General features: G+C 44.3%; 1 protein-coding gene across 1 annotated transcript; it reads left to right on the forward strand.

The window, feature by feature from the left end:
* Window positions 1-1,121: 1,121 nt before the first annotated feature.
* VTJ04DRAFT_8432 (uncharacterized protein) lies at window positions 1,122-2,641 on the forward strand (the record flags this gene model as incomplete). The annotated part of the gene is made up of 4 exons (XM_069366869.1): window positions 1,122-1,126; window positions 1,194-1,435; window positions 1,483-2,238; window positions 2,292-2,641. 4 exons carry the CDS (start codon window positions 1,122-1,124, stop codon window positions 2,639-2,641), a joined length of 1,353 nt encoding a protein of 450 aa, XP_069215254.1.
* Between the last annotated feature and the right edge of the window lie 9,205 nt (window positions 2,642-11,846).

Below are 11,846 nucleotides of genomic sequence, written 5' to 3' on the forward strand. Positions count from 1 at the left end.
AAAAGTAGTATGTGGACTCGGGAAGTGTGGATTCTAAAGGGTGGGTACAGGTTTTTCACCCGGCCCCGCGTGGGTACGGTTTTCCTGTACAATAGCATGTAGAAGGACCGGCGCGCCCTGGCCAAGGGCATATCGGAGTAGGAGAATAAATAAATAAAAAAACACCCATAAGTATAAGGACAAGTTTAATAATTGTCCTATTAAAATAAGATATTACCCTTCAATCTATCAACTAATCCCTTAAAGAGTATACCGCACTAGCACTCTAATAAGCTCGTTTAAGCTATTTCAAGGTAGCCAAAAATTCTAATACCCAATGCTAACAACGTTATTAGATCATGAATAGTTGTAATAGTACTAAAATGCTCTTCATAGATCACGCATAAAAGTTTATAACCCCTAGGAAATACCTACCTAAACTACTAGTGTAATATTATTCGCTATTAGGATAAGCTAGTCGCTGTAGCTAGACTAGAGGCTCTCATAGGCAGCCCACAGGCAGGCTATAGTAAGTGTCAGGTACGCCGAGACTGATTGGTAGATTTACCTGTGAAGTGGGGTCGAGACTGGACAGGTAAAAGAGACCCACCCGACCTCTAGGTCCTTGAGAATTCCTCCCTCCTCAAGGTTCAGTCTTCTTATCTACAGAGGATAGAATGAAACATAGTGGTCACCTTTATTTTAAAGACTCTAATCATCTCCCCTAACAACGCCCTATTCCCTGATAGATTCTGAATCTTCTCCCTTAGTGTCAACCAAGATGCTATTGAGTCATAGGCGAACCACCAGCGAACGTGGTGTACGGTATAGTTATAAGCTTTAAAGAGCGGCTCTTTATCCCAGTAATAGCTCTCCTAGGCAAAGATCTCGTTATTCAAAATACTTGTCCTTTTTACTTTCCAAATTAGAAACAACTGCCGAACGGCCTGAGTCTACCCCTGAGCCGCGTTCAGAAGCCGCTGCCTCAACTAAGCTAGCGACCCCTGTCACGAAACACCCCCGGTTGCGAAACAGTCTGTAAACCCACACCGACTTTCTCAACCACCTTCCTTCAACCACCAAAACCACCACAAAAAACCACCTTTTCGAGCCCATTTTTTTGATCAATTGAACTGCTCAGAATGTCGTATTCCGAGGCTGATTTACAGGCTGCGATCGTCCAAATACAGGCTTCAAGGGAGGCGCCTGAACAGAATCGCCCAGGAATTTGGGGTCCTGCGCACTACCCTCTCAAAACGCGTCAGAAACCTCCACCTCGCACGCTCGGAAGCCTACCAGCACCTTCAAGCCCTTAGCCCAGTTCAAGAGGCACGCCTAGCCGAGTGGGTTTTACTGCAACAAGCCCTCGGACACCCTCCTTCCCACGGCCAAATTCGCCACTTCGCGGACCGGATCCTCGCCCTCACAAACCCCGACCACCCGAAGGTCGGGAAGCGTTGGATGCAGCGATTTCTCACTAGGAATCCTTCGCTTCGTACCCAGAGATCCCGGAAAATCGATTCGGCCCGCGTGAATGGGGCTACAAGGTTATTCGGCCTTGGTTCAACTACCTCGCCATCCCAGCCATCCGGGCCATTCTGCCTGAGAATCGGTGGAATATGGATGAGTATGGCTTAATGGAAGGCCTTGGGAGCAATGGCTTGGTAGTCGGGAGTTCGGAAGTTCGCGCAACCCAGAAGAAACAGCCCGGTTCATGGAACTGGACTTCCTTTGTGGAATGTGTCTCGGCTACCGGGCAGTTTCTACCCACCACCGTCATTTTCAAGGGAGAATACGTGCAACAGCAATGGTTTCCCATTGAGAAAACCGAGTACAAGGACTGGAAATTCACTGCAACCGAGAAAGGCTGGACAACTACGTCTATTGCGCACGAATGGCTCAAGAAAGTCTTCATCTCCCGGACCCAACCCCGTGTTCCTTCCCACAAGCGTTTGCTTGTTCTCGACGGCCACGACAGCCATACCCACGACGACTTTATGTGGCTTTGCTTCCAGAACAACATCCACTGCCTTTATTTACCTCCACACACCTCCCACGTGCTGCAACCCCTCGACCTAGCTGTTTTCGGCCCCCTGAAGGGGGCATACCGAAAGAAGATCTCCCACTACAGCTCACCCACGGATTCGAGCATTGTAGGTAAACAGAATCTTCTTATCTGCCTCGCGGCCGCTCGGAAAGAGGCTATTACGGCTCATAATATTAAATCCGGGTGGCGTGCTTCTGGGTTGTGGCCGGTATGTGCCTCCAAACAGCTGATGAGCCGACTTTTGCTCGAAAACTCAAACCGAAAGGCCTCTACGCGGTCAGCCACAAGCCCACACGCTACTCTGTGATCCAGGAAGCCATTCAATCCAACGGGCGGCTTACTGGAGTAGTTGTTTCCACCCCACGGAAGCGGTCAGACCTGAGGTCCTCGATGCAGCAGGCAGGGCTTGACTACCGCGGCTCGCCCACGCAGCGGCTGGCTGCCCGGAAAATAGAAAAGGCCTGGGATGAGAAGAATTACGAACTGGCTTTCTTAAAACAGAAGGTTCAGGCTCTGGAGGCCAAGGTTGAAGCTATGGAGCCGACTCGGAGAAGGAGGGTCAGGCCCAACCCCAATGAGCTGTTCTCTGAAGTCAAGCACGTCCACCGGGCCTAAATCGAGGTTGGCCGAATTGAAGAGCCTGTAGAGGAAGAGGGCGATAGCGAAAATAGTAACTCCTCGGGTCCCTGTATTATAGTTAGTTCTAGGAGTGATTGAAAAACGTGATTTCTGCGGGTGGTGGTCAATTTGGTGTGGGTTTACAGACTGTTTCGTAACCGGGGGTGTTTCGTGACAGGGGTCGCTAGCTTACCTTAGCTAGTAACCTTTTAGTAGCTGCGAGGGCCCGAATCCGGTAACTTAAACTTCTCTAGGATGCCTAACGATAAACGGAAGACCTGGAGAAACGATTAGGGCTCTCTGTTAAAAGACCCTCGAAACGGCCGCGAGTCTCCTCCAACTCGAGCGACTCTAAAGATAGCTATCGGCATTATACAGTCATTAAGCCCAAGAACCTTAATAGTATTTAGCGACAAGATATCGATTTAGCAGCGAAAGAATAGCTTGAGGACCTGGACCGAGTATTTAAAGGTAACCCTAAGAGATTTATAACTAACTAGAATCGGATTTTGTTCGCTCTCAGTAATATGGAGAAGCGGCAGTGAATGCGACGGGTCAGTTTTATCAAGAACATGTCGCCTAAACAACAACGCACTGCCGAAACAACGCAGCCCTATTTCGAAGAATGGACTAAGTAGTGCTGCTGCAATCTTACCGACGAAGAGTATAACTAGGCCAAGTAGCTTAACAACGCCCGACAACGCTTCAGTTAATCCCCCCTCGAGTTCTATTAATACTTAGAATCCTTTGAGGATTACTACCCTCCGTTCCCTAGGGAACAACAAGCTCTTTAGTTCTACGCTAAACTTTCCCCTAAGTTAATTAACTATATCGATATCTATTCGCCTACAAAGCTTATAAGGCGCGAAGAGATAGTCAGTCTTACTAACTAATTCTGGCACTCTATACGGAGAGGGGGGCACCGGAATCGAATATTAGGAGTAAGGACTTTATAATATACGTTAGTAGTAAGTGTTTCGTTATCGAATCGAAATATATCCCGGAGTCGAGGTTCTAGATCTTCCAGATATGGATACTTCGGCTACCCTCCTAGTCAGCCCGTAAATCAGCAGTGAGACTATCGTAAATCAGGATCGAAGTAGAAAACTCTTTGTAATTACACTAAGGAAAAAGGCTTTGTATGAGGATTTTGCTTCAACTATGGTAATACTTAATATTTCTGGTGCAACTGCCCTGAGGAGTTGTACGCTAAGGCACCTTACTTAATCGACCAGCGAAAGGGCCGTGATGCTTCTATAAAATACTTGGGAAACGCTAAGTAACTACGGATCTGCCCTATACTGCAGAAGTCTTTGCAACCAGGGCTATAGTAGAAGAAAAACTCTACGCCCTAGCTTTCCTTACGTTAAAGCATGATATTCCTATTGATGTGATTTTAGATATAGCAGTGGAAGTACACTTTGTTGATATCAAGTTGATCCGTTGATATTGTCTGCCTGTACTTGCTACTGGTTCGTTGGCTTATCGCCCTGTTGGCATTACTTATTTTCCTACGCGGGGATATTATAATATTCCTCTTTCCCTAGTTGATTGGTAAGGAATTGAAAAATGTGTTTCTATTCTCTTTTATGCTGTAGATCGCTAGTTTTTTAGTGATGATTCGCCGTTGATTCTGGGAATGCCTGGGTTGAAGCAACTTAATATTATTCTGGATCTAGGTTAATCTAGTTGGTGGTTTATGGATCTATCAGCAAAAGCTCGCCGGGAAAACTCGAAGAAGTTTTAGAAGACTTTTCGCAATTGCGCTTGCGATTTTGCTTCGTTTATGTATCCTAATGTTCCGTTAGAACTTTTCCTAGATGAGGAAGAAGAGAAATACTAGTGAAACGTAGAAGAAGTTGCTCCCGAACTCCGGGAATACGCAGATATGTTTAATATCTTTATGTTTAGTATTTTACCTTCGGTAAAAATTTTTAGATTATGCTATTAATCTCTAACCAGGAATAGTACCTCCTGTTGGACCTATATATCTAATGTGTGGGCGTGAATTGGATTAACTGAAGGAATATTTTACAGAATATCTGGCGAAAAACAGGATAAGGTTTTTGCAAAGTGCTGCGGCTAGTCCTGTTTTGTTTGTCCCTAAGAAAGATGGTACTTTGCGGTTATGTGTGGACTACTGGGGACTTAATAAGATTACGCTTAAGCATCGCTACCCCATACCTTTGTTTTCTAAGATTCTTGACCGTACGTCGGGAGTATAATACTTTTTAAAAGTTAATATTAAGGATGCCTATTATAGCATCCGAATTAAGGAAGGATATAAATAGAAAACTGCGTTCCGTACACAATATAGGTTATTTGAGTATATTGTTATACCCTTCGATCTCTGGAACGTACCGGCTACTTTCTAAAGCTATATATATTAAGTAGGACCCTCGGGCGATTCGGACCCGCCTGGACCTCTACTACGTTCTGCGTGGCAGGGGCGCCAGAGCCCAGAGGCTTGCAAAGGGGGTGGCGAACTGGCTTCTACAGTCGGGGAGGCTCCCAGAGTATAGGCTAGCCGTGAGGCTAGACCTAGGCTTAGGGCAGGATCCGGGCTAGCACTGGCCAGGGGGCCACAGAGGGCCCCTAGGCCAGCACAGGCCTAGCCACTCTTTTCCTTTTCTTTGTAGCTTTTTAGATTCCTATATCTGTGGTTCTAAAGGAGGGTTACAGGTTTTTCACCCGGCCTACGAGCACGGTTTTCCTGTATACTAGCCGAAGAAGGACCGACGGGCCCTGGCCAAGGGCATGACGGAGTAGGAGAAATAAATAATAATAAAAAATTATCTACTAACCCAGGAAGTAGAACGCTATGGCCAATGCATTGTCTAGGAAAGTGGAGACTTTAACGACCTAGCAAGCAATCTAGGAAGTATACTGCTCCTAGGTGCTTTTGCTGAGCTATAGGCTTAATCCTAGGATTATCAAGGAGCTTCCTCCAGACCTTTGGGGGGTAACGGTTACGGCTGTGAGCGAGGGAGAGAACCTAGTAGCTGCTTTGCGGGAACAATTGTGCGGGGCTATTCTGATCGACTGGATCTTCGCTTTGAACCGGATTTTAGAGTTGTTGGAGAGTTTCCGAGAGGTAGTTTAAAGGATTGATCCTAGGATTAGAACCTGTACGAGGATGGTTTTCTTTGTAAAGGGAATTGATTAGTAGTGCTGATAGAAGAAAACCTGTGTATCTAGCTCCTGGCGGAATTCTACAAGCAGCTACCGACTGCCTATCCTAGGTATAATAAAATAAGGATTCTGGTTTCGCAGCAGCACTTCTAGCTACGGATAATAAGCGATATCGATTGGTATATTCGGAACTATATAGTATACTAGAGGAGTTATATTCCGAGAGACTGTCTACTTGTTTTTTTAAAACTACTTCTAATTCTATAGCGCCTATGGCAATATATTGCTATAGACTTCTATACAATGCTGAAAGATTAAGGTGGTTATAACTAGGTATTTGTAGTAATGGACCAATTAACAAAGCGGGCCTATTTAATCCTATGCTACTAAACTACGACTACTGTAGAGATGGCGAGGCTTTTCTACCGATATATTTGGTAAACCTATAGGGCCCCCGAATTAATCGTTTTTAACTGCGGACTATAGTTGATCTCGGTGTTTTAGGATAAATTCTATTGTATTCTAGGGATTAAGCTCCAACTTACCTTACTAAGGTATATGTAGACTAACGGGTAAACAGAGGTTATAAACTAATATTTGGACTAGCAACTGAGACCCTTTCTTAATTACTTCTAGGATAATTGGGCTAAACTACTACTAGCGATAGACTTTACATAAGCAGTCCTCCCGTACAAGTTGACAGGGCTATCCCCGATAGAAATTGAGATGAGATATCTACCGTATATATTATATAACTGGGAAGAGCATACCTGATAGTTTATTAATCCTATAGAGGAATTTAATCGGGAATAGGCTTAGGAATAGACTTCCTAAATCTATAATGCAGTTTTAGTAGTCTAGGAATATAATAAAGCAGTGTAGGAGAGGTAGAGAAAATAGGCAGACCGTTACCGGCGAAAGGAGGATTTCAAGGTTAGGGATTTAGTAATAATATAGAAGGACCATAACTAGTATACTAACCGTCCTAGTAATAAACTGGACTCCCCTATGGTGGGGCCCTTCAGGATCCTTGCTAAAGTAGGGAATTCTTATAGGTTGGAACTCCTACCCTTTTGGAGGATCTATAACTCTTGTCCCCCAGATCAACTACGTAAAGCGCCGAATAACCCATTTCCGGGGCAGGAACTCTAGCCTGAGCTGCTGGAAGAGATTAATAGAGAGCCGGAATAGATTATAGAAGAGGTCCTTGCCTTAAGGATAAAGAAGGGAAAGCTGGAATATATAGTGAAATAGGCGGGTTACGACGAAGATTTGGTCTACTACCCTGCGTGGAATTTTAAAGGGGCGCTGTACCTAATTGAGAAGTTCTATTAGGAGAACTGTGACGGCATGGCTTCGCCATGGTCACATGATTCGACCCTAACCCTGGACGGAGTGGGGCTGAGCCTAAGGCTGCCACGGAGTGGGTCCTCTCGCCGAACCTAACCGGCGAGCCCCACCCGCGTGCACTTCTTGGGTTGCGAGCCGGGTGCCCATTCTTCCCCTCTTTCCTCTTCCTTTCGCAACGCGAAAGTTCTGAGTAATAGAGTGGTTTTCCGCAGGCACGCCCTCGTGAGGCCTTTCTCTGCCGTCACACTAGGTATTCTATAATCAGGGGGTGGGGGGTTCGGCAGGGTTGGCTGCGGGGTGCCCTATTAGCTGGGTAGCTAGCTGGGTAGCTAGCTAATAGGCTAACTAGCCGGCTAGTTGGCTAGTTGGTTAACTAGCTGGTTAGTAGACTAATTTACTTTAAAAACTATACCATAAGTCTAATTTAAACCTGTGAACCCTAGATCGATACGTAGTTGTAAGGGGCTCTGCGCTGCTACCGCTATACTACTAGGCCTTCCTCGAGGTCGTTTCAATGGTCGGGTTGTTTTAGGGCTATATAGCTCGGTTTTGTTGCTAGCGGCGGTAGTTAGAGCCCAGGTCTGGGCCTAGGGTCGGGGGTTGGGCCCTGTGGCTCCTAATTATGCGAAGGTCCTCAGTTGGAAGGTATAAGCTTTCCTAGCCTTAGCCTTAGCTTCAGCCTAAGCCGGGCATACTTTATCCCTAGCTAAGTACTTGCCCCCCTGGCTGTGGGCCTTAGTGCTGTAGTGTAGGCAGAGGGCCCCCTTACAGTAGTAGCGTTGGATATACCCCTATTTCTAGCACTTAAAGCACTGGGCTAGGTCTAGAGTAGCCTAGTAGGGCTTATAGTTATATAGTTAAGCCCTCTAGAGAAGCCCCTCCTCGTAGGCCTTAGTAGCCTTAGCTAGGTCAGCTAGGGCCATAAGCACTATAGCTCTAGTATATCCTTTAATTACTGGAAGCTACATTTTAATCCTATTGATGCTTCGGAAGCCTAGTTTCTACTAGAATTTAGCCTCCATAACGCCTTCTAGGTCCCTATGGTACATTCCTTTGATAAGGATAGTAAAGGTCCTCGTCGTTTTACAGGCCTACGGGCCGAATGCCCCCTGGAGCTATTTCTCCCGGTTAACTAAAAACTACTATTTAGTAGCTAGGTCCCTAAACGTAAGGATTATATCCCCACTAGGAAGCCTCCTAGCTGCTAGGGCTGCGCCTTCCTTGCCGGCGGCCTGGCTAACGGCCTGAACTACCTAGGCCGGGGTCCTTACGGCTAGGTCGGCTGGCATTTCCGCCCTGCGGATAGTAATTTCGCGGGCTACGCGGGGGGGACCACCTTCTAAGGGGCTAGGGGCTCCCCTGGAGGGCCCCCAGCTACCACGTCGGCCCAGGATCTCATAGTGGGCTTCTAACGGTTAGCCTCTCCTACGGCCTTTTTAACTTCCTCGGCTATAAATTTCCGCAAGCCCTCTTCGGGCAGATTGGCCGGGTATAGGGTAGGGCCCTCGGGGGGCTTGCCCACAGCCCTATAGGCCTCCCTGATCTTATTGGCGATGCTTCTGCCGGTGCCCTGGAGCGCGGCCGGCACCAGAGCTAGCAGGCTATTCTAAAGATCCTGAATCTCGCCCGGGGTGGGGGGGATCGGCTCGGGCCGCCACCTCCCACCGAGCCGACGGGTGAGGGGTGTCGACCTCCATTGGTCCCGGGGCCACAGGGGGAACGGTCTGACCGCCAGTCGACCACACTCGAGCTTCCCAACTTTCCACCACTTCCCACGCCCGCGCAGTAGGTTGCACGCAGTCGGGGTTGATACGGCTGGTTAGGGCTTTTCGAGAGCTTTCGAATGGTGATGGTTTTGCGTATTTTGGCTGCGTTGCGGCTGGGATGCAAGAAAACGGGGACTCTTAGGTATTTTTCAGGATATTGTCGCAGCGATATATATCTGTTAAAGTTCCAAGAATCTATAAGGAGTTTGAGGTCATCTTTAAAGGACAGTAGGTAAGCCTAAAGCTTCCTACGCAGCCATAATCGAAAAATACTGTGACGCTGGAAAGTCACACCTTAAATGCCCAAAACTCATCATTTTTTAACATTTCTCAAAAATTAGCAAACCCGTCTAAAATACAATGATATGAATAAGTATAGTACTTTAGTAGAACCCTTAAAATATTATATCCTTGTTACGTAATATCCTTTATTTTAAGAGGTGCATCATTCGAAACTGAAGTCTTCGACCTTCCATTTCGTCCTCCACACATAACGCTGGTCATCCCCACGTCTAACCCTAATCTTGGCACAAATCTTAACTTTTACCTCAAATCTTGACGTACAGCTCGACGAAAACGACTATTTAAGGCAAGATGCCATTGTAGTATAATTGCTTTACTAAATCTATAGAATAATTTTTGCTCATTTTTATAGTATTTCCTATTATAGTATACGTGTCAAAGATGGTGAGCTGGTGTGATTTCTTAAAATGTCACAGTAATTTTCGACAATTGCTTTACTTTACTTATCCTTCGTATTTACAGTATAGCGAGCTTCGTGATAGCATATCTGAAACTTAAATATATCCTATTATATTCCTCTTAACATTTTGTAGAAGGGATATACAACCTTATTTTCTGGTATACGTCGAGAAATAACCTGTTTACGGAATATTAGTAGGAGTATACTTCGTTTACTTAGGAATAAGAATGCCATTGATTTTAACGCGGTTACGTTAGGTACTAGGTACTCTGGAACTTGCTTTCCTGAATAGCTGCTTTTAAATATTGTAGTTCAGCCCTAATTACGTCTATAGGTCTAGGTAATACAAAGCGCTTTATCATAGCTATGATAAAAGGTAGATTTACTATTGACTGCCTCAACTTTATATTTCTAGCAGCGTCTATAGGTATACTTATCGGGTTCTTAATGAAGCAACGATAGAAATTAAAGAGAACAACATCAGCTTTTCGATTTCAATTAACTATTTCTGGATAAATCATTCCCTAATCCCGCTGCTATGAAATTATAGTCGAAGGACCGACGAGCCCTGACCAAGGACATGGCGGAGTGGGAGAAATAAATAAATAAATAAATAAATTATAGTCAATTTAGTAGTTAGATACCTCTTGGTTCGAAACACGAGTTTAAAAATGAGATCAACGGAGAATCTTGATATAATATACATATTAATGAAATGGCTTTAGATCTATACTCTTGGGACCTTGGGGCCATTTAAAGCTCCTGTAGCAATTTAAACGCTCTTCCTAAATGTAAGTTGTACAGGTCTAGTAATTATATGTTCTCCCTCATTGACTGGTGTAAAGAATTTAAGGACCAAGCGTTTTTCAATGGTAACTCTATAAGCTTAACCCATAGTTCAGAGAGTAGTGGTTATTAGGACTTCTATTAGGATATTTGTGATTATAAATATCTTAGCTGTAGCTGTCTAGGCTAGGACGTTAGTTGCCTAAAGAGTTGTCCTCTAGGTATTTAGTTTATAGCTCTCAACATTCTTAAGGACATATTAGGGTCCTTCTTTACCTAATCCTTGATCTTCTTTTTATTTAGGTTCCTAGAAGCCTTTCTGAATTTCGACTACTTCATTAAAGAGCGTTATGCGTGAAGGGTTAGGGTATAAGTAGCCTTTACTACATCATATTTGGCAGCCCTTCTACTAATAGCATTTACTATCAGGGCATGGCTTAGAATGCTTGCTGTTAAAGGTTTTAAAACTTCTTGACTTAGTATTAGGCGTTAAATCCGCGCCTACCAAAGGAGGATAAGTTGTAGTAGTAAAATTCCGTGCTGGTAAAGACCCTCTCTAGATGTCATGTTCTAGATTGTGATTGGATATCCTAGCGGTTTGATATATTCATAAATAGGAAGTTATTCCTTCATGAGACTTATATAAAGAACTGGTATCGTTGATGTTAAGCCTACTATTACACACTAAGACCTATATAACTCCCAAGAAGCATTACGCTACGGCAAATCCTATAAACAGCTCTAATTGCTATTGCTTAGTAGTATTATAAGCTATGTATTATTCAACTCTCTAACAAAATCTGTAGAATGGAGTTAAACTATATGGAAGATCATAAAGTAAACCGTCTTAGCAGCTGCCTTTGTACCTCTTAGTCCCACGGAAAGGTAAGCTTAGACCTCCTAAATAAAAACCTTTGAATTGCATGTCGTCCTTATAAAGCGTTAAGAGTGTAATCTCCGCAGTTAACATTTCTTTACATATCTTCCATAACTTTGTCAATACATTTAAACAGGTTTTATAACAGTTGTACAGAGCACTATATATAGCCTACTTCTTATACATATAGTCAACTCAAATCTAGCAAGCTTAGAGCCTTAGCAAGCTTTACTATGTTTTTGGTCTTTTCCCACTTGGCTAATTGCATTCTATTAGCCTTTTATTCATTACAAGGAGTATTAGCTACATCCTTAGAGTCCTCAGGCTTATAAATCTCCTTATCGTTGTTCAGGTAAACGAGTTTCTAGGCCTTATTAGCGCGAGTAATACACTATATATACTTGGGATAACCAAGCTAGGTGGACCAATTTCTCAAGAGAATAGTGGTTGCTCTGGTAAAAGCGTTACAGGTGCGCGTAGGGGTAAAAGAGAGTCAAGTAGAAAGTAGTAGTAAGCGTTAAAAGTATTAGGAGATAAGATAGTGGCTTAATAATAGGCATGATAATACGGTATATAGTTTAATTGTCT

Source organism: Mycothermus thermophilus (genome assembly GCF_041956435.1).
Source record: "Mycothermus thermophilus strain CBS 625.91 unplaced genomic scaffold VTJ04scaffold_6, whole genome shotgun sequence".
NCBI classification, from domain to species: Eukaryota; Fungi; Ascomycota; class Sordariomycetes; order Sordariales; family Chaetomiaceae; genus Mycothermus; species Mycothermus thermophilus.